The following is a 26,470-nucleotide window of genomic DNA, read 5'->3' on the forward strand; positions in this document are numbered from 1 at the left end:
CAGGGATGCAGTGATTCACTGCCCACAGGCACAGGCAGCTCAGGGATGCAGTGATTCACTGCCCACAGACAGCTCAGGGATGCAGTGATTCACTGCCCACAGGCACAGACAGCTCAGGGATGCAGTGATTCACTGCCCACAGACAGCTCAGGGATGCAGTGATTCACTGCCCACAGACACAGACAGCTCAGGGATGCAGTGATTCACTGCCCACAGACAGCTCAGGGATGCAGTGATTCACTGCCCACAGACAGCTCAGGGATGCAGTGATTCACTGCCCACAGACACAGACAGCTCAGGGATGCAGTGATTCACTGCCCACAGGCACAGACAGCTCAGGGATGCAGTGATTCACTGCCCACAGACAGCTCAGGGATGCAGTGATTCACTGCCCACAGACACAGACAGCTCAGGGATGCAGTGATTCACTGCCCACAGGCACAGACAGCTCAGGGATGCAGTGATTCACTGCCCACAGGCACAGACAGCTCAGGGATGCAGTGATTCACTGCCCACAGACAGCTCAGGGATGCAGTGATTCACTGCCCACAGACACAGACAGCTCAGGGATGCAGTGATTCACTGCCCACAGGCAGCTCAGGGATGCAGTGATTCACTGCCCACAGACAGCTCAGGGATGCAGTGATTCACTGCCCACAGACACAGACAGCTCAGGGATGCAGTGATTCACTGCCCACAGACAGCTCAGGGATGCAGTGATTCACTGCCCACAGACAGCTCAGGGATGCAGTGATTCACTGCCCACAGACACAGACAGCTCAGGGATGCAGTGATTCACTGCCCACAGACAGCTCAGGGTTTCAAGGACAGCTCTAAGCATTCCCAGTCCAGGAACTCACACTGGAACTGCAGGTGCTGGCTTCTTGATTTTCCAGAAGTGGATTCTGTGGCAGACAGTTGGGGACTCACCACAGTGGCTGGGGTCAGAGTGGCTGAGAGCAGCCAGGCAGATAGGGACCTGGGGGTGCTGGCAGACAGCAGCTGAACATGAGCCAGCAGTGTGCCCAGTGGGACAAGAAGGCCAAGGGCATCCTGGCCTGCATCAGGAAGAGTGTGGCCAGCAGGAGCAGGGAAGTCCTTGTGCCCTGTGCTCAGCACTGCTCAGGCCACCCCTTGAGTCCTGTGTCCAGCTCTGGGCTCCTCAGGTCAAGAAGGACATTGAGAGACTTGAAGGTGTCCAGAGAAGGGCAACAAAGCTGGGGAGGGGTCTGGGGCACAGCCCTGTGAGGAGAGGCTGAGGGAGCTGGGGTTGCTTAGCCTGGAGAAGAGGAGGCTCAGGGGAGACCTTCTTGCTCTCTGCAACTCCCTGCAGGGAGGTTGGAGCCAGGTGGGGGTTGGGCTCTTCTCCCAGGCAGCCTGCACCAGAACAAGAGGACACAGTCTCAAGCTGTGGCAGGGGAGGTTCAGGCTGGGGATGAGGAGAAAGTTCTTCCCAGCAAGAGAGATTGGCCACTGGGATGTGCTGCCCAGGGAGGTGGTGGAGTCCCCATCCCTGGAGGTGTTCAGGAAGAGCCTGGCTGAGGCCCTTGGTGCCATGGTTGAGTTGATCAGATGGTGCTGGGGGAGAGGTTGGACTTGGTGATCTCCAAGGTCCTTCCCACCCTGGTCCATTCTGTGTTCTGTATCTTCCCAGCTGCTGTGGCTATGGTTGCAGCAGTCCTTGGCCCAGAGAGGGCTGGGGGCCTCCTCTTGTACCCAGTTCATGGTCTGGAGCTTCCCTTGGCCCAGAGAGGGCTGGGGGCCTCCTCTTGTGTGCCTTGTTGCCTCTTCTGGGATTCAGTTCCCTTGGAGCTTTTCCCCTTTCAGCCTCTCTGCAGGTGCAAGGCCTGGGGGTAGCTGTTGCCTGCTGGGGCAGGTCCTGCACTGCCACTCTGGCATCATCTGCCTGTAGTTGCTGTCTGGGTGAGCACAAGGCAAGCTGCCTGACTTCTTGGCTGCTTTAAATACTGTCCCAGGACAACTAATGCCCTTTGGTAGCATAGATCCCTGACCCCTGGACCTATCCAAACATGGCCAGGGGCACACACAGCTCCCAGCTGTGTCCCAAAGTGAATCACAGCTGGTAGCTGGAGCCCAGGAAGTGGCCAGGTGAGCACCTTCAGAGGTGCTTAGCCATGGTCTGGGCTAGGGCATGTTTGGGGGTTTGAGGCTCCAGGACACAGAGACAGCACACAGCACAGATCCTGGGGTGCTGCAGGACCTGGAAGCATGGGGAAGGAGCTCTGTGCCCACACAACATCCTGAGAATGTGGTGGAGCAGGGTGCAGAAGCCAAAGGTGAACTCCTTGGCTGTAACCTCAGAGAGACAGAGAACTGCTGGAGAGAGGCCAGGGCAGGCTGCAGAGCTGCTGAGGGGCCTGGAGCAGCTCTGGGAGCAGCAGAGGCTGAGAGCCCTGGGGCTGAGAGCCTGCAGAAGAGCAGCCCCAGAGGGCAGCTGAGCAATGCTCAGCAAGAGCTAAAGGAGCTGTGGGGGGCAAGAGGCTGGGGCCAGGCTCTGCTGAGTGCTGCCCAGGGCCAGCAGAAGGGACAGCAAGGGGCAGAAAGTGTCAGGCAGGAGGTTGGAGCTGAGCAGGAGGAGAAAGTTGTTTGGGGTGAGGCTGCTGGAGGCCTGGAGCAGGCTGCCCAGAGAGGTTGTGGAGTCTGCTGGTGTGGAGAGCTTCCAACCCCCCCTGGGCACTGTGCTGCTGGGCAGGGTGCTGGGGGTGCCCTGCTGGAGCAGGGCTTGGGCTGGCTGAGCTCCAGAGCTCCCTTCCAGCCCTCAGCCTGCTCTCCTGGCCCAGTGGAGGAGTGTCTCAGCGCTGGCTGCAGGCTCTTTCCCCTCCAGCCTGGTCCATGGAGCAGAGCAGGCAGAGGGAGCCCTGCTTGCTGCTGGGAGTAGACTCTGTGCCCCCAGCTTGGCCTGGGGCAGCAGGCAGCAGCTCCTCTCCTCAGCCAGCTTTGCTGTATGGCCACAGAAAAAGGTCTCTCAGTTTCTGCTGGGACTTCTCTTGGTCACATCACTTGGACTGGAAGCTTATTTACTGTGGCTGCCTTCCAGCTGGCTTCCAGGCTCCATTACCCTGACAACCTCCCTCACCAGGCTGGGCAATGCCACTGCCAGCCCTGCTGCTGGCTCTGGGGTGACACTGCTGCTGTCCCCACAGAGAGCTCTGCCAGCCCCCAAGGGGACAGAGCTGTGTGACACCAGTGCCTGGGAGCCATGGGGACAGAGCTGTGTGACACCAGTGCCTGGGAGCTGCCAGCCAAGGGGACAGAGCTGTGTGACACCAGTGCCTGGGAGCTGCCAGCCAAGGGGACAGAGCTGTGTGACACCAGTGCCTGGGAGCTGCCAGCCAAGGGGACAGAGCTGTGTGACAGCAGTGCCTGGGAGCTGCCAGCCAAGGGGACAGAGCTGTGTGACACCAGTGCCTGGGAGCTGCCAGCCCCCAAGGGGACAGAGCTGTGTGACACCAGTGCCTGGGAGCTGCCAGCCATGGGGACAGAGCTGTGTGACACCAGTGCCTGGGAGCTGCCAGCCCCCAAGGGGACAGAGCTGTGTGACACCAGTGCCTGGGAGCTGCCAGCCATGGGGACAGAGCTGTGTGACACCAGTGCCTGGGAGCTGCCAGCCCCCATGGGGACAGAGCTGTGTGACAGCAGTGCCTGGGAGCTGCCAGCCCCCATGGGGACAGAGCTGTGTGACAGCAGTGCCTGGGAGCTGCTGTGAGAAGCTTGGGTGCTGAGCAGGGCTCCCAGGGCATGGCCAGCCCTGGGTGGGAGCTGCAGCCAGGCTCAGGCCTGGGCACAGCATCAATGAGCAGTGAGCCTGGAGGAGATTTCTTTCTTCTCCCCACCCAGGGGAGAGCTGCAGTGCAGTACAGAAGGCCTCTGGAGATGCCAAGGGGATGGTAGAGGTGCCCATGGCTTTAGGCTGCTGCTGCTGGTGGTGGTGGTGGTGGTGGACATCCCTGCTCCACCTCAGGGTCCAGCATGTGGGGAAGAAATGCTGGGAAGAGCTTCAGCAGCAGCAGAAGATGCTCAGCCCTGTCCTGGTGCAATTTGGAGGAGGAACAGAGCTACCAAGATATCATCAGGAAGGGTTGATGCAGCTAAAAGGAAGCAAAGGGCTACCAGGACATCTGCAGCCTCTGTGCCAGGAAGGAGCTGGAGGGGCTGGAAGGTGTCCAGAGCAGGGCCAGGAGGAGGAGCAGAGGGCTGGAGCTGCTCTGCTGTGAGCACAGCCTGAGAGAGTTGGGGTTGTGCAGGCTGGAGAGGAGAAGGCTCCCAGGAGACCTCCTTGTGGCCTTGAGGCTCCAGGAAAGCTGGGGAGGGACTTTGGAGGGGGTCAGGGAGGGACAGGACTGGGGGGGATGGAGCGGAACTAGAAGTGGGGAGATTGAGATTGGCTGTGAGGAAGAAGTTGTTGCCCAGGAGGGTGGTGAGAGCCTGGCCCAGGTTGCCCAGGGAGGTGGTGGAAGCCTCCTGCCTGGAGGTGTTTGCAGCCAGGCTGGAGGTGGCTGTGAGCAACCTGCTGTGGTGTGAGGTGTCCCTGCCCATGGCAGGGGGTTGGAGCTGGCTGAGCCTTGAGCTCCCTCCCAGCCCTGCCAGCTCTGTGAGTCTATGTGGCAAGAAGAAAGGCCTGGAAGTGCTTGCTGCTGGGATGGCTGCTCAGATGCTTGCCTTTGGTGAGCCAGCCCTGGGAGGATTCTGACCCAGCAGATCCATTCTGGATCCCCCAGCTCCCAGCCCTGCTCCAGGAGCTCCATTCTGCTGCCTCCCCTGGCCTGCCTGGCGCTCGCCGCCGCTCCTCCTCCTCCTCCTCCTCCTCCTCCTGCTGCTGCTGCTGCTGCTGCAGGATATTTTTGTGCTCCCTGCCTTCTATTTCTACAGCAGGGATGTAGTCAAAGGGCCAAGTGAGGCTGCTCCAGCTCTGGAGCTGACTGAGCTCGTGAGGAGTGGTTGTGCCCCAACTCATTTTCCCAGGGATAGGACAAGAGCACCTTGAGCACTGGGCTCAGCCTTGGGCCCTTCACTGCAGGAAGGACACTGAGGAGCTGGAGCAGGGCCAGGGAAGGGCAAGAGAGCTGGGGAAGGGTCTGGGGAAGAGGGCTGGGGAGGAGCAGCTGAGGGAGCTGGGGGTGTTGAGCCTGGAGAAGAGGAGGCTGAGGGAGACCTCCTTGCTCTCTGCAGCTCCCTGAGAGGAGGCTGCAGCCAGCTGGGGCTTGGGCTCTGCTCCCTAGGAACAAGGGACAGGACAAGAGGCAATGGCCTCAAGCTGCCCCAGGGCAGGTTTGTGTTGGCCATGAGGAACAATTTCTTCCCCTTGAGGGTTGTCCAGGCCTGGCCCAGGCTGCCCAGGGCAGTGGTGCAGTCCCCATGGCTGGAGGGGTTCCAGAGCTGTGTGGCTGTGGTGCTGAGGGCCAGGGCTCAGTGGTATCACAGTCTCACAGTATCACTAAGGTTGGAAGAGACCTCAAAGATCACCAAGTCCAAGCTGTCACCACAGACCTCATGGCTAACCCATGGCACCAAGGGCCACATCCAATCCCCTCCTGAACACCTCCAGGGATGGGGACTCCACCATCTCCCTGGGCAGTACATTCCAATGACTCTCTTGGTGAGGAACTTTCTCCTCACCTCGAGTCTAAACCTCCCCTGGCACAGCTTGAGACTGTGTCCTCTTGTTCTGCTGCTGGCTGCCTGCCTGGGAGCAGAGCCCAACCCCCACCCGGCTACAACCTCCCTGCAGGGAGTTGCAGAGAGCAAGAAGGTCTCCCCTGAGCCTCCTCTTCTCCAGGCTAAGCAACCCCAGCTCCCTCAGCCTCTCCTCACAGGGCTGTGCCCCAGACCCCTCCCCAGCTCTGTTGCCCTTCTCTGGACACCTTCAAGTCTCTCAATGTCCTTCTTGAGCTGAGGAGCCCAGAGCTGGACACAGGACTCAAGGGGTGGCCTGAGCAGTGCTGAGCACAGGGCACAAGGACTTCCCTGCTCCTGCTGGCCACACTCTTCCTGCTGCAGGCCAGGATGCCCTTGGCCTTCTTGGCCAGCTGGGCACACTGCTGGCTCCTGTTCAGGTGGCTGTCAATCAGCACCCCCAGGTCCCTCTCTGCCTGGCTGCTCTCAGCCACTCTGACCCCAGCCTGTAGCTCTGCCTGGGGTTGGTGTGGCCAAAGTGCAGCCCCTGGCACTTGGACTTGGTGCTGAGGGCCAGGGCTCAGTGGTGCTGAGGGCCATGGCTCAGTGCTGCCCTGGCAGTGCTGGGCTCAGGCTTGGGCTGGATGACCTCCAAGGTCTCTCCCAGCCAAGTGATTCCATGCCCCTGTGGTACCTCCTGACAGCAGCTGCTGCCCCCAGGGCAGATCACCCCCAGGGGCACTGCCTGGCCCCAGGAGCCTTGCTGGCTCTCAGCTCTTCCTGCTCTTTGCCCAGGGAAACTGCTCCCTCTCCCCTGGGCTGCTACCATGGATGTGCCTGGACCTTCCCTATGGAAGGCTGCAGGGAAAGACTGCACAGACTCATGGCCTGGGTGGGGTTGGAAGGGACCTTTAAAGGTCACTTAAGGCAAGCCCCCTGCAGCCAGCCCGGACAGATCCTCCCTCACATCCCTCTCTTTCTCTCCTTAAAGGCCTACATGGACAGCAAATCCAGCGCAGCAGCAGGGCCCAGCGGAGCCCCAGCTGCTCCTGCTGCCATGAAGAGCTTCGTGGAGAGCATGCTGAGGGAGATCAGAGCTGCCCACAGGGCTCGGGAGGAGCAGCTGGCCACAGCAGCCCAGGGCTACAGGAAACGGCTGAGGAGCCTGGCCAGGAGGCACCAGAGCCTCCTGATCGCCTATGGGTAGGGCTGGCCCGGGCTAGGAGGGGCTAGGGCCGGGCTAGGAGGGGCTAGGACCGGGCTAGGAGGGGCTAGGACCGGGCTAGGGCCGGGCTAGGAGGGGCTAGGGCCGGGCTAGGGCCGGGCTAGGGCAGGACTGGGCTGGGCTAGGACTGGGCTAGGGCAGGACTGGGCTAGGGCAGGACTGGGCTAGGGCAGGACTGGGCTGGGCTAGGACTGGGCTAGGGCAGGACTGGGCTAGGGCAGGACTGGGCTGGGCTAGGACTGGGCTAGGGCAGGACTGGGCTAGGGCAGGACTGGGCTGGGCTAGGACTGGGCTAGGGCAGGACTGGGCTGGGCTAGGACTGGGCTGGGCTAGGACTGGGCTAGGGCAGGACTGGGCTGGGCTAGGACTGGGCTGGGCTAGGACTGGGCTGGGCTAGGACTGGGCTGGGCTAGGGCTGGGCTGGGCTAGGACTGGGCTGGGGCAGGACTGGGCTAGGGTAGGACTGGGCTAGGCTAGGACTGGGCTGGGCTAGGACTGGGCTGGGCTAGGACTGGGCTAGGGCAGGACTGGGCTGGGGCAGGACTGGGCTGGGCTAGGACTGGGCTAGGGCAGGACTGGGCTGGGGTAGGACTGGGCTAGGGCAGGACTGGGCTGGGGTAGGACTGGGCTGGGCTAGGACTGGGCTAGGGCAGGACTGGGCTGGGGCAGGACTGGGCTAGGGCAGGACTGGGCTGGGCTAGGACTGGGCTAGGGCAGGACTGGGCTGGGCTAGGACTGGGCTAGGGCAGGACTGGGCTGGGGTAGGACTGGGCTAGGGCAGGACTGGGCTGGGGTAGGACTGGGCTGGGGCAGGACTGGGCTGGGGCAGGACTGGGCTAGGGCAGGACTGGGCTGGGCTAGGACTGGGCTAGGGCAGGACTGGGCTAGGGCAGGACTGGGCTAGGGCAGGACTGGGCTGGGCTAGGACTGGGCTAGGGCAGGACTGGGCTGAGCTAGGACTGGGCTAGGGTAGGACTGGGCTGGGCTAGGACTGGGCTGGGCTAGGACTGGGCTAGGGCAGGACTGGGCTGGGCTAGGACTGGGCTGGGGCAGGACTGGGCTGAGCTAGGACTGGGCTAGGGCAGGACTGGGCTGAGCTAGGACTGGGCTAGGGTAGGACTGGGCTGGGCTAGGACTGGGCTGGGCTAGGACTGGGCTAGGGTAGGACTGGGCTGGGGTAGGACTGGGCTGGGTTAGACTTGGGCTTGGCTAGGACTGGCCTAGGCTCTGACTCTCTCCTCAGCTGCCTCCTAAAGGCCAGGTGGAAGTGCCCCACAGTAACCTCTGCCTCCCAGGCAGGAGGCAGCCACAGCCTCCCTGGGCAGCCTGGGCCAGAGCCTCAGCAGCCTCACACTCAACAACTTCTTCCTCAGCTCCACTCTAACCCTGCTCTGCCTCAGCTCCAAACCCTTCCCCCTGGGCCTGCCTCAGAGCCCCTCAGCAAAAGTTCCTCTGCAGCCTTCCTGCAGGATCCCTTCAGCTCCTGACAGCAGCTCTGAGGTCCCCCTGGAGCCTTCCCCTCTTCCCCCAGCCTGGCCCTGAACAGCTCCAGGGAAGGCTCTTGCCTCTGTGCCTCATGCAGGGTGGGAGCTGGAGTGCAGGTTGGGTGGTGCAGGGCAGGGGGACCACAAATAACTTCTGCAGCACTCTCAGCTCTGCTCTGCAGCTCTGGCAGCAGCTTGGGCTGTGGGAAGCAGCAGAACTTCTCCTGGCATGAAAGCCACAAATAGCTGCAGGACAAGCTCCCCTCAGAACAGGCTCCCAGCAGCACTGAACATGCTGCTGGGCTCTCCCACTTCTCCTCTGCAAGGTGGCCAGAAGCCAGCAGGTCCCAAGCCAGTGGCAGCTCCAGCAGCAGCAGCTCTTGGGGTTGTAATGCTCAGGGGCTTGGAAGCAAAGGGATCTGGACAGGAGAGCTGAGCCCAGGCCAACCTCATGATGATCAACAAGGTCCTGCAGCTGGGGCAGGGCAAGCCCAAGCACAAACCCAGGCTGGGTGAGGAGTGGCTGAGAGCAGCCTGCAGGAGAAGGCCTTGGGGCTGTCAGCTGGTGACAAAGTCCCCAGGAGCCAGCAGTGGTCCCTGGCAGCCCAGAGCCAGCTGAGTGCTGAGCTGCAGCCAGAGCAGGGAGAGCAGCAGCACAGGGAGGGGATTCTGCCCCTCTGCTCTGCTCTGCTCAGCCCCCACCTGCAGCACTGCCTCCAGCTCTGAGCCCCCAGCACAGGAAGGACCTGGAGCTGCTGGAGAGGCTCCAGAGGAGGCCACAGAGATGAGCAGAGGCTGCAGAACCTCCCCTGTGGGGCCAGGCTGGGAGAGCTGAGGCTGTGCAGCCTGCAGAAGAGAAGACTCCAGGCAGACCTCAGAGCAGCCTCCCAGTACCTGAAGGGCTCCAGGAGAGCTGGGGAGGGACTTGGGCCAAGGGCTGGGAGTGCCAGGCCCAGGGCCAATGGCTTTGAGCTGGGAGAGAGGAGACTGAGAGTGGAGAGGAGGAAGAAATCCTTTGCAGTGAGGCTGGGGAGACTCTGGCCCAGGCTGCCCAGGGAGGCTGTGGCTGCCTCCTGCCTGGAGGTGTTGAGGACCAGGCTGGATGAGGCCCTGAGCAAGCTGTGCTGGTGGGAGGGGTCCCTGCCCCTGGCAGGGGGCTGGAGCTGGATGGTCATTTAAGCTCCTTTCCAACCCGACCCCTGCTGTGCCACTTCATCCCCCCTGCAGCCTGGGGTCTGTGCCAGCGCAGGCTCTGAGCCCTGTGGCCCCTTGCAGGCTGCAGCGAGAGCGGATCCGGGCCCTGGGCGGCAGCACCATGGACTGCGGCCCCGCTGAGCTCCACTTCTCCATCACGGAGCCTGAGCTGCTGACCAGCACCGCCCGGGAGCTGAACCGCCTGCGGGAGGAGAAAGCCAGGCTGGAGCTGCAGCTGCAGGAGCTGCAGCAGGTGGGGGCTGAGCTGAGCTGAGCTGCTGACCCTGGGGGCTGAGCTGGGGGAGTCTCAGCATGGACAGGTTCGGCCCCTGAGCCCCGAGGACTCCCCGTGCCTGTGCGGTGCTCCTGTGGGGAAGGGGCAGGATGTGCTGGCAGTGCCCCCGGGGCTGTGCGGGGTGAGGCACAGTCAGGCCCAGCAGGAGCCATGGGCTGGGGCTGTGGCACGGCGGGAGGGCTGAGGGGCAGCAGCTGCCATGGGAGAGCTGCCAGGCCAGCAGACTCCCTGACTGCCTGGAGAGGTGAGGGAGGCAGGACAGGATGGGGCTCTGTGCTCCTGGGTGCCTCTCCTTCAGCATGAAGAGCAGAGTGAGATGTGCAGCTCCACCTCCTCTCCCTGCTGCTGCCTGGCCAGAGCCAGCCCTTGGTTTGCATGAGATGCACTTCAAACCCCAGAGGATGGGAGACCTAAGCCTTGAGGTTTAGCTGCCCCTCACCCCCTTGCAGGGCACTGGGGACTCTGAGGGTGCCAGGAGGTGCTGGGTCCCTTGGGAGGGAGGGGGCTGAGGGGAGCTCCTGCTGGCTTCCTGCTCACAGGGCTGTGTTCTCCCTTTCCCCTCAGAACAGCCTGAAGCTCAGCCCTGCCCTCCCGCTGCCCCCTGAGCAGTAAGTGCTGTTTGCCTCTCCAGACCTTGCTCTTCCTGAGGGCTCCTTGCTGTGGGGATTGAGGCATCCCAGCTGGGCTGGCTTGGAAGTGGTGATGAACAGGGAGGAAGTGAGCTGGTGGGGAGTGCTCTGGGAAGAAGAGGCAGCTGCTGCCTGCCTGCTCTGAGCTGGGCCTTGGGGCCCTGAGCCAAGGAAGCTCTTAAGCCCATGTTTGGCTTCACCACGTTTGCTGTCCCCCTGACCTCTTCAGAAGCTGATGTGAAACATGTGCCTGAGTGCCTTGGTGGGCCACAGCCTGGGAAAGGAGCAGGGAACACCACCAGTGTGGGCTGGAGGGGAGCACAGAGGCTGGGCTGGAACCCTTGGGTGACCCTGCACTGACGCCTCCCTGGCTTCCTGACACGGCCTTGATCAGCTTAGTTTGGAGGGGTCCCTTCCCCCTGCTCCATCACTCTGCTCAGGCTCTCTGTGGAGAGGTGGAACAAAGCCTGGGAGCAATCTGAGCTGGGACTTCCCAGGCTTTGGAAATGTGGGAGCCTCAAAACCACATCAGGTCCTGGGTGAGTAGTGGGCCCAGGCATGGTCAGCATCTTCATCAACCACAGCTGCAGCCCTGGGGCCAGCTCTGGGCTCCCCAGCTCAGAAGGGACAGAGAACTGCTGGAGAGAGCCCAGGGCAGGCTGCAGAGCTGCTGAGGGGCCTGGAGCAGCTCTGGGAGCAGCAAAGGCTGAGAGCCCTGGGGCTGAGAGCCTGCAGAAGAGCAGCCCCAGAGGGCAGCTGAGCAATGCTCAGCAAGAGCTAAAGGAGCTGTGGGGGGCAAGAGGCTGGGGCCAGGCTCTGCTGAGTGCTGCCCAGGGACAGCACAAGGGGCAGCAAGGGGCAGCAAGTGTCAGGCAGGAGGTTGGAGCTGAGCAGGAGGAGAAAGTTGTTTGTTGTGAGGCTGCTGGAGGCCTGGAGCAGGCTGCCCAGAGAGGTTGTGGAGTCTGCTGGTGTGGAGAGCTTCCAACCCCCCCTGGGCACTGTGCTGCTGGGCAGGGTGCTGGGGGTGCCCTGCTGGAGCAGGGCTTGGGTGGGGGAGCTCCAGAGCTCCCTTCCAGCCCTGTCCTGCTGGGGTTCTGTGACTCTCATGACCAGGCACAGAGACAGCACCTTGTGCCCTGAACTTTGGGACATCAGGAGAGTTGGAGCTCATGGTTGGATGGACAGAGTGGTGTCCAGTCCCTGCCCAGAGCTGTGTGACCTGTGGGTGGGCTGGGGCTGAAGGTCTGGCTGTGATCAGATGTTTTTCCTTTCCCAGGCTGCTGGCTGAGAAGGGCTGGGCAGAGCTCAGGAAGCAGCTCCAGGAGTTCACACACAACACCCAGGTAAAGCTCAGGCAGGGCTGCTCCAGCCTGGAGCTGGGAAGCTTCCCACAGAGCCTTGTGGGGCTTGGCCTCAGCCCAACAAGTCCACCCTGGCAGCCCCCAGGTCACTGCCACCAGCAGCAGGGCAGCCCTGGGAGCTCCTCATTGCTGCTCTGTGCTGCTCCTGCCTGGGTAGCTGTGACCATCTGGCTCTGGGTTTGGCCTGCTTCAGGTCTGGTCTGAATCTGAGCCGTGGAATTAGTTAGGTTGGAAGAGGCTTTGAAGATCATCAAGACCTGCTCCAAGCCCCCAATGTCCTTCTTGGAGTGAGAGGCCCAAAGCTGAACCCAGGATTCAAGCTATGGCCTCAAGCAGTGCCCAGCACATGGAGACAATCCCTGCCCTGCTGCTGCTGCCACCCCACTGCTGCTCCAGGCCAGGCTGCTGCTGGCATCTTGGCCCCCTGGGCACCCCCTGGCTCCTCTTCAGCCCCCTGGCCATAGTGATCCTGGCCAAGCTGCTGGGGGGGACCCTGGCTCTGGCCTGGGTGATCTCCAGAGGTCCCTTGCAATGCCACCCTGCTGGGCTGCTCTCCTGGGGGGGAGAGCCCCTGTGGCCAGGCTGCCCGGCTGGTGCCCTGCAGGGCTGGCACCTGCACACCGCTGTTCCCCCCGGGCACAGCAGGCTGTGCTTGCTCACATAGGACACCAGAGCCCAGGGATGAAGAAGTGGCCAGGCTCACTTGGCAGAGGGGCACCGAGCCCCTTCCCTCCCACAGCCCTCCCTGTGGCCTCCCTGTTGCCTTGCCTCCCCAGGAGGATCTGGAGCAGGAGAGGAGCCAGCTGCTGACTCGGGCGGCGGTGGCGGAGGAGCAGGTGGCAGAGCTGCAGGAGTACATAGGCAAGCACCTGGCAAGGTGAGCTGCTGGCACCCCCCTGCCTGTGCTCTTGGCTGGCTGCTCCAGGCTTCTCTCCCAGGCTAATTGCTGCTGACATCACCATGGCCACCAGGCTGTCGGCCCCGGGCCTGGCTGCTGCCTCCCCACGGGTGGGGGCCTGCAGCAGCACTCTGTGGGCAGCTGCCCCCAGCTCTGCCCCACAAGGCAGGGGGGGCTGAGTCTGCTCAGCCAGGGGGCTCCTACCCTCTGTGCCCACCCAGCCTTCATGACCAGAGGTGTCCCTCAGGGGTCCATACTGGCTCCAGTGCTGTTTAGCATCTTCCTCCATGACACAGCCTGGGTCCAGGCTCCCTCAGCACTCTGCAGCTGGCACCAGGCTGGGTGGTGTGGGTGGCACTGGGAGGGGATCCAGCCAGAGGGACCTGGGCAGGCTGGAGAAGGGAACCAGGGGACCCTCATGAGGCTCAATGAGGCCAAGGGTCAGCACAGCCCCCAGTACCAAGCCAGGCTGGGGGTGAAGGGCTGGGAGCAGCCCTGTGGGGAAGGCCTTGGGGGTGCTGGGGGTGCAGAGCTGGCCAGGAGCTGGCACTGAGTGCTGCCAGCCCAGCCCCAGCCTGGCCTGGGCTGCTCCCCAGCAGTGTGGGCAGCAGGGGCAGGGAGGGGATTCTGCCCCTCTGCTGTGCCTGCTGAGACCTCCCTGCAGGGCTGGGGCAGCTCTGGAGCCCTCAGCACAGGCAGGGAGCTGCTGGAGCAGGGCCAGAGGAGGCCACAGCAGTGCTGGGAGGCTGGAAGCCCTCTGCTGGGAGGCCAGGCTGGGAGGGTTGGGGTTGTGCAGCCTGCAGAGGAGAAGGCTCCAGGGAGACCTCCTGCTGGCCTTGCAGAGCTTCAAGAGGCCAGAAGAGAGCTGGGAACAGAGTGCTGAGCAGGGCCTGTTGGGCCAGGCCAAGGGGGGATGGTTTGAAGTGCAAGAGGGAGGCTGAGAGTGGAGGGAAGGAGAAATGTTTGGTGCTGAGGGTGGGGAGAGCCTGTGCCAGGCTGCCCAGAGAGGTGGAGCTGCCCCATGGCTGGCAGCAGTGCAGGGCAGGTTGGTTGGGGCTGGGAGCAGCCTGCTGTGGCTGCAGCTGGCCCTGCTGGCTGCAGGGGGTTGGACTGGGTGAGCTTGGAAGGTCCTTCCAGCCCAGCCCAGCCTGGGATCCTATGATCCTTTGGAGGAAGCTAAGATAGGCTCTGCCTAAAATCTGAATCCACCCAGCAGCACCAAGTCCTCTCCCTGGCTCATCACTGCCTGAAGCTGGCAGAACAGCTGCTGGGGCAAGGGGAGGTGAGAAGCAGCTGGCCACATCTGTCAGAGCATTGATCCAGCTGCTGGACCCTCCAGCCAGCTTGGCTGTGAGCTCAGGTTGCTGCTACCATAACCCAGCAGAGCCAACACAGCCCTTGGACAGGGCTGGGGGTTTGGATTTGCTGGGGCTCAGCTCCCAGCACAGTTAAGTGCCTGGGCTGGCTGCTGTGTCCCAGCTGCCCCTGCCTGTCCTTAGTGTGCAGCACACAGAGAGTGATTGAATCCCACAGCCCCAGCAGGGTGAGGCTGGAAGGGAGCCCTGGAGCTCACCCAGCCAAGCCCTGCTCCAGCAGGGCACCCCCAGCACCCTGCCCACAGCACAGTGCCCAGGGGGGGTTGGAAGCTCTCCACACCAGCAGACTCCACAACCTCTCTGGGCAGCCTGCTCCAGGCCTCCAGCAGCCTCACCCCAAACAACTTTCTCCTCCTGCTCAGCTCCAACCTCCTGCCTGACACTTGCTGCCCCTTGCTGTCCCTTCTGCTGGCCCTGGGCAGCACTCAGCAGAGCCTGGCCCCAGCCTCTTGCCCCCCACAGCTCCTTTAGCTCTTGCTGAGCATTGCTCAGCTGCCCTCTGGGGCTGCTCTTCTGCAGGCTCTCAGCCCCAGGGCTCTCAGCCTTTGCTGCTCCCAGAGCTGCTCCAGGCCCCTCTGCAGCTCTGCAGCCTGCCCTGGGCTCTCTCCAGCAGTTCTCTGTCTCTCCTGACCTGGGGAGCCCAGAGCTGGATCCAGGACTCTAGATGTGGCCTCCCTAGGGCAGAGCAGAATGGAAGCAGAACCTCCCTTGCCCTGCTGGCCACACTCTTCCTGCCCTCCAGGACACCTTTGGCCTCCTTGGCCCCAAGGGCACATTTCTGGCTCCTGGGGACCTTGCTGTCCCCAGCACTCCCAGGTCCTTCTCCCTGGAGCTGCTTCCCAGCAGGTCTCTCCTCACCTGCCCTGCTGCAGGAGGCTGTTCCTCCCCAGGGGCAGGATCCCACACCTGCCCTTGGTGAACCTCATGAGGCTGCTCTCTGCCCAGCTCCCCAGCCTGCCCCTACCCCGCAGCAGTGCCCAGGCTGGCAGTGCCACTGCTGCTTCCCTTGCAGGTACAAGCAGCAGATCCTGCAGCTGCAGCAGGGTGCAGGGCTGGCCCCCAGCCAGGACACTCAGCCTGGGGCCAGGAGCTCTCCACCACGGCTCTGAGAAGCAGCAGCTCAGGAAGGAGCAGGACTTAGAAGGGTTTAGGTGGAAGGAGCTGTCTGGGCTGTGGACTGGCCAAGGTGAGTGTCCCCTGGGAGCCACAGCCAGGGGACTCCTGTGGGTGGCCTTGGTGTCAACTTCAGAGGACTAGAATGGGACAACTGTGCCTCCCCTGCCCCCTGAGCCCCTGGCTGGAGGACTTTGGTGCTCCCCCAGCACCTCTCACCTCGGGATACAGGGCAGCTTCCCAGGCTGGGGGGCTGCAGGGGCAGGCTCCTGTTCCTGGGGGGATTTTTCTCCTGGGTCAGAGCCAGACCCGAGTCCAAGGCCTAGCACTGCTGCTGCCTTTGTTTCCTTGTCAGCTTCCAGGAGACAAGGCCAGGGCTGGCTCATGCCAGACTGTGGCCCAGGAGCTGCTCTTTCATGGTGGGAAAAGCTTTCTCTTCTGTGCTGAAGTGGCAAAGGGAATGGTCTGCAACATGAGCAGGGCCAAACCCATCCTCAGCAGGAGCTGAGCCGGACAGTGTCCCTCCTGAGCCACCTCGAGAGGGATGATGGAGCAGAGCAAAGCAAAGCAGTGGCTGCTCTGGCTCCAGCAGCACCCTGCAGCTGCAGGACAAAGGCAGATCCCAAGGGAAGAACCAACCAGATGTTTTATTTGGCAATAAAGCAGCAAACCGTCCAGAGAGAGGCACTGGGGGTACAGTCCTTCAGCCTCTGACAGTTCCAGCACCTCCAGGTCTGCTTTGCCCCTCTTTGGCAAAGCAAGGCACTGCCAGCCTGCAGGTGCTGAGGGAGAGCCTGGCCAAGGAGGCCTCTCCCTGTGAGCCCTGGAGAAGCTCCAACCCTCCGTGGCAGGCCGGGGGAGGCTGCAGTCAGACCGCGCTCCCCTCGGGGCTGCGCCGCGCTGCCCTCCTCACCTCCTTCATGTCATAGGCCCAGACCTGCTCCAGCCCCTGCCCCAGGCTGCTGCTGGGGGTCCAGGAGGGGAAGGGGAAGCGTCCAGCCACCACCCGAGCTTCATCAGGGAGCTCTGCCAGCAGCTTGGCCGCTAGGGGAGGCTTCTGGGGAGAGAGAAGACAGCCAGGGCCAGGCAGCCATGGTCACAGCGCGGCAGTGCCACCAAGGACCACAGGGCAGCACCTTCCTGGCAGGGCTGGTGAGTGCCACCTCAGCCAAAGACCCTTCCAAAATGCAGGGCTGGCACTAACCCTGTCCATGGTTGGGACTGGGACCAAGGAACAAGTGACAAGAGGAGAGGGAACAACTCCAAGCCGCCCCAGGGGAGGTTCAGGTTGGCCATGAGGAACAATTTCTTCTCCTTGAGAGCTGTCAAGGCCCAGCCCAGGCCAGCCAGGGCAGGGGTGGAGTCCCCACCCCTGGAGGGGTTTCAGAGCCCTGCAGATGTGGTGCTGAGGGCCATGGTTTGGTGGTGCTGGGTTGGACTCGATGACCTTGAAGCTCTTATCCAACCAAAGCGCTTCCATGGCTCCATGAACTCAAGCAGTGCAGCCAAAGCACCTGCAGCAGTGCCCCCGGGCCTGCCCTCTGCCACTGCCCCTGCTGATCCCCTGAGCTCCCTCAGAAGAGTTTGGGGTGCAAGGGAAACCAACTCACCACGCTGGGGGCCAGGAAGACGATCACGTTGTGGCAGTCAGAAAGGTTCACCTTCAGAGAGAAGGAAAAGCAGAATGAAAGCAGCAGCAGGCAGAGGCACAGCTGCTGGAGTGGCTCAGCACCTTCCAAGCCATCCTGGGAACCTTGGAGGGAACAAGGATGCCTCACAAGGTGTGGGCTGGGGATGTCTTGGTGTGACCAGGAGCTGGGTGGGAAAGCAAAGCCTCCCGCTGCCTCCAGCATCATTCCAGAAGCAGCTTCTTGCCTGCTGGGTGCTCTCCAGTCAGGCTGCAGGTACCTGAGTCCTGCTGAAGGCTGCAGAGGGACTGCTCCCAAAGGCCTGCAGGGACAGCACTAGAGGCAATGGCTTCAAACTAGAGCAGAGCAGATTGAGATTGGATGTGAGGAACAAGTTCTGCCCCAGGAGGCTGCTGGAACACTGCAGCAGGCTGCCCAGGGAGGTGGCTGAGGCTCCAGCCCTGGGTGGTGAGGCTGGAGAGGGCTCTGGGCACCCTGAGCTGGTGGAGGATGTCCCTGCTGGGTGCAGGGGGCTGGGCTGGGTGAGCTCTGGAGGTCACAGAATCACAGAATTAACCAGGCTGGAAAAGACCTTTGAGATCATCAAGTCCAACCTACCCCTCAGCACCTTCTAGTAACTCATCCATGGCACCAAGTGCCTCAGCCAGGCTTTGTTTAAGGCCTTCCAGGGAGGGTGACTCCACCACCTCCCCAGGCACAGCACATCCCAATGGCCAATCTCTCCGGCTGGGAAGGATTTCTTCCTCACATCCAGCCCAAACCTCCCCTGGCACAGCTTGAGACTGTGTCCTCTTGTTCTGGTGCTGGGTGCCTGGGAGCAGAGCCCAACCCCCACCTGGCTGCAGCCTCCTCTCAGGGAGCTGTAGAGAGCAATGAGGTCTCCTTCAGCCTCCTCTTCTCCAGGCTACACACTCCCAGGTCCCCTCCTCACAGGACAGCCTCTCCTCACAGGGCTGTGCCCCAGACCCCTCCCCAGCTTTCTTGCCCTTCTCTGGACACCTTCAAGTCTCTCAATGTCCTTCTTGACCTGAGGAGCCCAGAGCTGGACACAGGACTCAAGGTGTGGCCTCAGCAGTGCTGAGCACAGGGCACAATGATCTCCCTGCTCCTGCTGGCCACACTCTTCCTGCTGCAGGCCAGGATGCCCTTGGCCTTCTTGGGCCCCTGGGCACACTGCTGGCTCCTGTTCAGCTGCTGTCCACCAGCACCCCCAGGTCCCTCTCTGCCTGGCTGCTCTCAGCCACTCTGTCCCCAGCCTGCAGCACTGCCTGGGGTTGTTGTGGCCAAGGGGTAGAACCTGGCACTCAGACTTGTTCAGCCTCATGCCTTGGGCTCTGCCCAGCTGTCCAGGCTGTCCTCTGCAGAGCCTCCTGCCCCCTAAGAGATCCACACCAGCTCCCAGATGGTGCCATCTGCCAGCCTGGTGTCCCTCCCAACCCAGAGCAGGCTCTGGTTCTGTGATTCTATGACTCTGAAGGCCACCACCTGTCAGCAGCTCCTCAGACCCCTTCCCAAAGCCTGCACCACCAGCTGGTGTTCCCCTGGGAAAGAGGATGGATCCCCACCTCCTGGGAGCAGCATGGACTGGGGAAGGAGCAGCAGGGACTGGGGAGAAGGAGCAGCAGGGACTGGGAATAAGGAGCAGCAGGGATTGGGGATAAGGAGCAGCAGGGACTGGGGAGAAGGAGCAGCAGGGACTGGGGAAGGAGCAGCAGGGACTGGGGAGAAGGAGCAGCAGGGACTGGGGAGAAGGAATAGCAGGGATTGGGGAGAAGGAGCAGCAGGGACTGGGAATAAGGAGCAGCAGGGACTGGGGAGAAGGAGCAGCAGGGACTGAGGAGAAGGAGCAGCAGGGACTGGGGAGAAGGAGCAGCAGGGACTGGGGAGAAGGAGCAGCAGGGACTGGGGAGAAGGAGCAGCAGGGACTGAGGAGAAGGAGCAGCAGGGATTGGGGAGAAGGAGCAGCAGGGACTGAGGAGAAGGAGCAGCAGGGACTGAGGAGAAGGAGCAGCAGGGATTGGGGAGAAGGAGCAGCAGGGACTAGAGATAAGGAGCAGCAGGGACTGGGGAGAAGGAGCATCAGGGATTGGGAATAAGGAGCAGCAGGGTCTGGGGATAAGGAGCAGCAGGGACTGGGGATGGGATAGAATAGAATAGAATAGAATAGAATAGAATAGAATAGAATAGAATAGAATAGAATAGAATAGAATAGAATAGAATAGAATAGAATAGAATAGGACCAGGTTGGAAGAGACCTTTGAGATCATCGAGTCCAACCTATCATCCAACACCACCTAAACAACTAACCCATGGCTCCAAGCACCCCATCAAGTCTCCTGAACACCTCCAGTGATGGTGGCTCTACCACCTCCCCAGGCAGCCCATTCCAATGGGCAATCACTCTCTCTGTGTAAAACTTCCTCCTGACCTCCAGCCTGAACCTCCCCTGGCGCAGCCTGAGACTGTGTCCTCTTGTTCTGGTGCTGGCTGCCTGGGAGAAGAGACCAACCCCCACCTGGCTACAACCTCCCTTCAGGTAGCAGCAGGGACTGGGGAGAAGGAGCAGCAGGGACTGGGGAGAAGGAGCAGCAGGGACTGGGGAGAAGGAGCAGCAGGGACTGAGGAGACGGAGCAGCAGGGATTGGGGAGAAGGAGCAGCAGGGACTGGGGAGAAGGAGCAGCAGGGATTGGGGAGAAGGAGCAGCAGGGATTGGGGAGAAGGAGCAGCAGGGACTGGGGAGAAGGAGCAGCAGGGACTGGGGAGAAGGAGCATGGAGCCAGCAGCAGGGCTGGAGAGGGCAGCCCAAGCCCTGAGCACAAGCAGACCTTTGGGATCTGTTACCTTCCAGAGGTCTCTCTTCAGGAAGGAGACCTTCCCGTGGCAACCAGCCTTCCAGGCCCGGCAGTGGGACAGGCACAGCAGCCAGGGGTTGAGCTCATAGCCAACTGCAGGCCTCAGCCCTTGCTTGTAGGCCTCTACCACCTGCAGACAGAGAGCAGCAACTGAAATGAACCTGGGAGCTGAGCCTGGGGAACAACCTGGGGCACAGGAGCTGCTCTTGCAGGGTGACCTCAGTCCTCAGCACCTTCCAGGTTCCTTCCTCCTCACTCCTGCTCTGCTCACTGAAGGTGATGTCACCCAGGGACATCTAGGGCTCTCCAGAATTACCCAGGAGCATCTATCTAGGGCTTATCTAGGACAGGACCATCTAGGGGTGCCTTCTAGTGCTGCCTGGGACCATCTCTGGTCATCCAAGTGTGTCCAGGGTGTCCCTGGCCATCCAGGGCTGTCTAGGACCATCTAGAAGTGTCTGTGACCATTCTACTAGTGGTGTCTAAGACCATCCAGGGCTGTCTAGGACCATCTAGAGGTGTCTGTGACCATTCTACTAGTGGTGTCTAAGACCATCCAGGGCTGTCTAGGACCATCCAGGACTGTTTAGAGCCATCTACAACTGCCTAGGGCCATTTAGGACCACCTAGGATAGTCCAGGACCACAGTCAGGAGGGGCATCTAGGACTGCTTACGGCCATCTAGTGCTAAGACCACCTGGGGCTGCCTAGGACCACCTAGGGCTGTCTAGGATCATCTGTCTAGGGCTGTGTAGAGACATCTAGTACCACCTAGGACAGTCCAGGACCACAGCCAGGAGGGGCATTTAGGACTGTCTAGGGCCACCTAGGATCATTTGGGGCTGTCCAGGATTGTCTAGGGCAGTCTAGGACCACCTAGGACCATCAGGAGCTGTCTTAAGACTATCCAGGACCACCTATGGCTGTCGAGGACCACCTAGGACCACCAAGGGCTACCCAGGACTACCTGAGGCCACCTATGATGATCCAGAACCACAGCCACGAGGACCACCCAGAGGCTGAGAGCCAGCAGCAGGGCAGCAGCCGGGCCGGGGGGCTCCATTCTGCCCTCGCCCCCCTTGTCCCTCCCAGGACCCCCCCAGCGCCCCGCAGCTCGCCCAGCAGCAGTCCCTTACGAGCCGTCCATCTCCCGATCCCAGGTCCACCGTCTTGCCGGGCCGGCCCCGCAGCAGCGCCAGGGCGTTCGCCACTTGCCGGGGCCCGGAGGCCTGGAAGGGCACCTGGGGGGGCACAATTTGGGGTGGGGGATGGTGAATCCCTGCCGGGGGGTCTCGGGGGGCACAGAGGGGCGAGCGGCGCTACCTGCAGCCGCAGCGGGACGCGGCGGAAGCCTGGCATCAGCAGCGTGGCCCAGGCGGCCCAGGCTGCCCCCAGGCTGCCCACCGCCAGCTCCAGCAGCCCCCAGCCGCCCAGCCGCGACCCCGCCGGCAGCGGCCACGCCGCCTCCCCCAGCTCCTCCGGCTCCATGGCTGCCGGAAGGGGCCGGCCCCGCTCCCCGCCCCCCGCTCCCCGCACGCCTTCCGCCGCCGCTCCCCGCCCGGCACCGGCACCGGCACCGGCACCGGCGTGACCGGGGAGCGGCCGGGGCGGGGAGGGGGCGGGGAGAGATCCGGGGTGGGGGTCAGGGAGTGCCCCGGGGGTGTCTGTACCGGGGGGGGTCTGAGAGTGCCCCGGGGGTGTCTGTACCGGGGGGGGTCTGAGAGTGCCCCGGGGGTGTCTGTACCGGGGGGGATCTGAGAGTGCCCCGGGGGGGTCTGTACCGGGGGTGACCGCAGAGTGCCCCGGGGGTGTCTGTACCGGGGGGGTCTGAGAGTGCCCCGGGGGTGTCTGTACCGGGGGGGGTCTGAGAGTGCCCCGGGGGTGTCTGTACCGGGGGGGTCTGAGAGTGCCCCGGGGGTGTCTGTACCGGGGTGGGGGTCAGGGAGTGCCCCGGGGGGGTCTGTACCGGGGAGTCTGAGAGTGCCCCGGGGGTGTCTGTACCGGGGGGGGTCTGAGAGTGCCCCGGGGGTGTCTGTACCGGGGGTGATCTGAGAGTGCCCCGGGGGTGTCTGTACCGGGGGGGGACCAGAGGGTGCCCCGGGGGTGTCTGTACCGGGGGGGACCAGAGAGTGCCCCGGGGGTGTCTGTACCGGGGGGGGTCTGAGAGTGCCCCGGGGGTGTCTGTACCGGGGGGGGTCTGAGAGTGCCCCGGGGGTGTCTGTACCGGGGGGGTCTGAGAGTGCCCCGGGGGTGTCTGTGTGAGGATGGGGATCTGAGAGTGATCTTGGGGGTGTCTAAAGATCCTGGGGGTGTCTGAGCCAGAGAGGGTCTGAGAGTGCCCTGGGGGTGTCTGCACCCAAAGGAGGGCTTCAGGGAGAGTTCCTGGGGGTGTCTGTGTTGGAGGGGGTCTCACTGTGACCCAGGGATGTCCGTATGAAGGAAGGGTTCAGGGAGAGACCTGGGGGTGTCTGTACTGGGGGGTTCAGGGAGCGTGCCCCAGGGGTGTCTGTACCGGGTGGTGGGGGGAAGGTAAGTTTCCCGGGGGGTGGCCAGAGTAGTTGTGTGGCCTTGTGAGGGGCTGTGTGCATGGCTGCTGCTTCATGGCTGTGCACAATGGTTGGCATGCAGGGTGGTTCACACTCCTGGTTGGGTGTGCACAGCTGTCGGTGCCTGTGCATGCTTGCTCACACCAGTGCACACAGCACCCTGCAGCTGGAGGGTGTGCACAGCTGTCAGTGCCTGTGCATGCTTGCTCACACCAGTGCACACAGCACCCTGCAGCTGGAGGGTGTGCACAGCTGGTGGTGTCTGTGCATGCTTGCTCACACCAGTGCACACAGCAGCCTGCAGCTGGAGGGTGTGCACAGCTGGTGGTGCCTGTGCATGCTTGCTCACACCAGTGCACACAGCACTCTGCAGCTGGAGGGTGTGCACAGCTGTCAGTGCCTGTGCATGCTTGCTCACACCAGTGCACACAGCACTCTGCAGCTGGAGGGTGTGCACAGCTGTCGGTGCCTGTGCATGCCTGCTCACACCAGTGCACACAGCACCCTGCAGCTGGAGGGTGTGCACAGCTGTCAGTGCCTGTGCATGCTTGCTCACACCAGTGCACACAGCACCCTGCAGCTGGAGGGTGTGCACAGCTGTCGGTGCCTGTGCATGCTTGCTCACACCTGTGCACACAGCACCCTGCAGCTGAAGAGTGTGCACAGCTGGTGGTGCCTGTGCATGCTTGCTCACACCTGTGCACACAGCACTCTGCAGCTGGAGGGTGTGCACAGCTGTCGGTGCCTGTGCATGCTTGCTCACACCAGTGCACACAGCACTCTGCAGCTGGAGGGTGTGCACAGCTGTCAGTGCCTGTGCATGCTTGCTCACACCAGTGCACACAGCACCCTGCAGCTGGAGGGTGTGCACAGCTGGTGGTGCCTGTGCATGCTTGCTCACACCAGTGCACACAGCACCCTGCAGCTGGAGGGTGTGCACAGCTGTCAGTGCCTGTGCATGCTTGCTCACACCAGTGCACACAGCACTCTGCAGCTGGAGGGTGTGCACAGCTGTCGGTGCCTGTGCATGCTTGCTCACACCAGTGCACACAGCACCCTGCAGCTGGAGGGTGTGCACAGCTGTCGGTGCCTGTGCATGCTTGCTCACACCAGTGCACACAGCAGCCTGCAGCTGGAGGGTGTGCACAGCTGTCAGTGCCTGTGCATGCTTGCTCACACCAGTGCACACAGCACCCTGCAGCTGGAGGGTGTGCACAGCTGTCAGTGCCTGTGCATGCCTGCTCACACCAGTGCACACAGCAGCCTGCAGCTGGAGGGTGTGCACAGCTGTCAGTGCCTGTGCATGCCTGCTCACACCAGTGCACACAGCACCCTGCAGCTGGAGGGTGTGCACAGCTGGTGGTGCCTGTGCATGCTTGCTCATAGCAGTGCACACAGCACCCTGCAGCTGGAGGATGTGCACAGCTGTCAGTTCCTGTGCATGCTTGCTCACACCAGTGCACACAGCACCCTGCAGCTGGAGGGTGTGCACAGCTGGTGGTGCCTGTGCATGCTTGCTCACACCAGTGCACACAGCACTCTGCAGCTGGAGGGTGTGCACAGCTGGTGGTGCCTGTGCATGCTTGCTCACACCAGTTCACACAGCACTCTGCAGCTGGAGGGTGTGCACAGCTGTCGGTGCCTGTGCATGCTTGCTCACAGCAGTGCACACAGCAGCCTGCAGCTGGAGGGTGTGCACAGCTGTCGGTGCCTGTGCATGCTTGCTCACACCAGTGCACACAGCAGCCTGCAGCTGGAGGGTGTGCACAGCTGGTGGTGCCTGTGCATGCTTGCTCACACCAGTGCACACAGCACCCTGCAGCTGGAGGGTGTGCACAGCTGTCGGTGCCTGTGCATGCTTGCTCACACCAGTGCACACAGCACTCTGCAGCTGGAGGGTGTGCACAGCTGTCGGTGCCTGTGCATGCTTGCTCACACCAGTGCACACAGCACTCTGCAGCTGGAGGGTGTGCACAGCTGTCGGTGCCTGTGCATGCTTGCTCACACCAGTGCACACAGCAGCCTGCAGCTGGAGGGTGTGCACAGCTGTCGGTGCCTGTGCATGCTTGCTCACACCAGTGCACACAGCACCCTGCAGCTGGAGGGTGTGCACAGCTGTCGGTGCCTGTGCATGCTTGCTCACACCAGTGCACACAGCACCCTGCAGCTGGAGGGTGTGCACAGCTGTCGGTGCCTGTGCATGCTTGCTCACACCAGTGCACACAGCACTCTGCAGCTGGAGGGTGTGCACAGCTGGTGGTGCCTGTGCATGCTTGCTCACACCAGTGCACACAGCACTCTGCAGCTGGAGGGTGTGCACAGCTGTCGGTGCCTGTGCATGCTTGCTCACACCAGTGCACACAGCACTCTGCAGCTGGAGGGTGTGCACAGCTGTCGGTGCCTGTGCATGCTTGCTCACACCAGTGCACACAGCACCCTGCAGCTGGAGGGTGTGCACAGCTGTCGGTGCCTGTGCATGCTTGCTCACACCAGTGCACACAGCACCCTGCAGCTGGAGGGTGTGCACAGCTGGTGGTGCCTGTGCATGCTTGCTCACAGCAGTGCACACAGCGCCCTGCAGCTGGAGGGTGTGCACAGCTGTCGGTGCCTGTGCATGCTTGCTCACACCAGTGCACACAGCACTCTGCAGCTGGAGGGTGTGCACAGCTGTCAGTGCCTGTGCATGCTTGCTCACACCAGTGCACACAGCACCCTGCAGCTGGAGGGTGTGCACAGCTGTCAGTGCCTGTGCATGCTTGCTCACACCAGTGCACACAGCACTCTGCAGCTGGAGGGTGTGCACAGCTGTCGGTGCCTGTGCATGCTTGCTCACACCAGTGCACACAGCACTCTGCAGCTGGAGGGTGTGCACAGCTGGTGGTGCCTGTGCATGCTTGCTCACACCAGTGCACACAGCACTCTGCAGCTGGAGGGTGTGCACAGCTGTCGGTGCCTGTGCATGCTTGCTCACACCAGTGCACACAGCACTCTGCAGCTGGAGGGTGTGCACAGCTGTCAGTGCCTGTGCATGCTTGCTCACACCAGTGCACACAGCACCCTGCAGCTGGAGGGTGTGCACAGCTGGTGGTGCCTGTGCATGCTTGCTCACACCAGTGCACACAGCACCCTGCAGCTGGAGGGTGTGCACAGCTGTCAGTGCCTGTGCATGCTTGCTCACACCAGTGCACACAGCACTCTGCAGCTGGAGGGTGTGCACAGCTGTCGGTGCCTGTGCATGCTTGCTCACACCAGTGCACACAGCACCCTGCAGCTGGAGGGTGTGCACAGCTGTCAGTGCCTGTGCATGCTTGCTCACACCAGTGCACACAGCGCCCTGCAGCTGGAGGGTGTGCACAGCTGTCGGTGCCTGTGCATGCCTGCTCACACCAGTGCACACAGCAGCCTGCAGCTGGAGGGTGTGCACAGCTGTCAGTGCCTGTGCATGCTTGCTCACACCAGTGCACACAGCACCCTGCAGCTGGAGGGTGTGCACAGCTGTCGGTGCCTGTGCATGCTTGCTCACACCAGTGCACACAGCAGCCTGCAGCTGGAGGGTGTGCACAGCTGTCGGTGCCTGTGCATGCTTGCTCACACCAGTGCACACAGCACCCTGCAGCTGGAGGGTGTGCACAGCTGTCAGTGCCTGTGCATGCTTGCTCACACCAGTGCACACAGCACCCTGCAGCTGGAGGGTGTGCACAGCTGTCGGTGCCTGTGCATGCTTGCTCACACCAGTGCACACAGCAGCCTGCAGCTGGAGGGTGTGCACAGCTGTCGGTGCCTGTGCATGCTTGCTCACACCAGTGCACACAGCAGCCTGCAGCTGGAGGATGTGCACAGCTGTCAGTGCCTGTGCATGCTTGCTCACAGCAGTGCACACAGCAGCCTGCAGCTGGAGGGTGTGCACAGCTGTCGGTGCCTGTGCATGCTTGCTCACACCAGTGCACACAGCACTCTGCAGCTGGAGGGTGTGCACAGCTGTCGGTGCCTGTGCATGCTTGCTCACACCAGTGCACACAGCAGCCTGCAGCTGGTGGGTGTGCACAGCTGGTGGTGCCTGTGCATGCTTGCTCACACCAGTGCACACAGCACCCTGCAGCTGGAGGGTGTGCACAGCTGTCGGTGCCTGTGCATGCTTGCTCACACCAGTGCACACAGCACTCTGCAGCTGGAGGGTGTGCACAGCTGTCGGTGCCTGTGCATGCCTGCTCAC

The 26,470-nt window shown here is 62.4% G+C and overlaps 2 protein-coding genes across 2 annotated transcripts in view; one reads left to right on the forward strand and one right to left on the reverse strand.

Annotated features, from left to right (window-relative positions):
* The window catches only part of CCDC78 (coiled-coil domain containing 78), a 31,891-nt gene extending 16,010 nt beyond the window's left edge, over window positions 1–15,881 (forward strand). Inside the window, exons 10-15 of the mRNA XM_068147301.1 lie at window positions 6,626–6,837; window positions 9,619–9,790; window positions 10,397–10,440; window positions 11,738–11,804; window positions 12,599–12,699; window positions 15,109–15,881. Coding sequence (XP_068003402.1) covers window positions 6,626–6,837; window positions 9,619–9,790; window positions 10,397–10,440; window positions 11,738–11,804; window positions 12,599–12,699; window positions 15,109–15,205 — 693 coding nt within the window. The 3' untranslated portion in view covers window positions 15,206–15,881. The remainder of the gene's footprint in view (window positions 1–6,625; window positions 6,838–9,618; window positions 9,791–10,396; window positions 10,441–11,737; window positions 11,805–12,598; window positions 12,700–15,108) is intronic.
* ANTKMT (adenine nucleotide translocase lysine methyltransferase) lies at window positions 15,838–21,209 on the reverse strand. Its single transcript, XM_068147321.1, has 5 exons — window positions 21,035–21,209; window positions 20,848–20,952; window positions 19,701–19,841; window positions 16,820–16,870; window positions 15,838–16,266 (listed from the first exon to the last, which is right to left on the reverse strand). The coding sequence occupies exons 1-5, from the start codon at window positions 21,197–21,199 to the stop codon at window positions 16,078–16,080; spliced, it is 651 nt and encodes a 216-aa protein (XP_068003422.1). The 5' UTR covers window positions 21,200–21,209; the 3' UTR covers window positions 15,838–16,077.
* Between the last annotated feature and the right edge of the window lie 5,261 nt (window positions 21,210–26,470).

Source organism: Melanerpes formicivorus, unplaced genomic scaffold (genome assembly GCF_026170545.1).
Source record: "Melanerpes formicivorus ecotype bairdi unplaced genomic scaffold, bMelFor1.0.p_v2 SCAF_14, whole genome shotgun sequence".
NCBI classification, from domain to species: domain Eukaryota; kingdom Metazoa; phylum Chordata; class Aves; order Piciformes; family Picidae; genus Melanerpes; species Melanerpes formicivorus.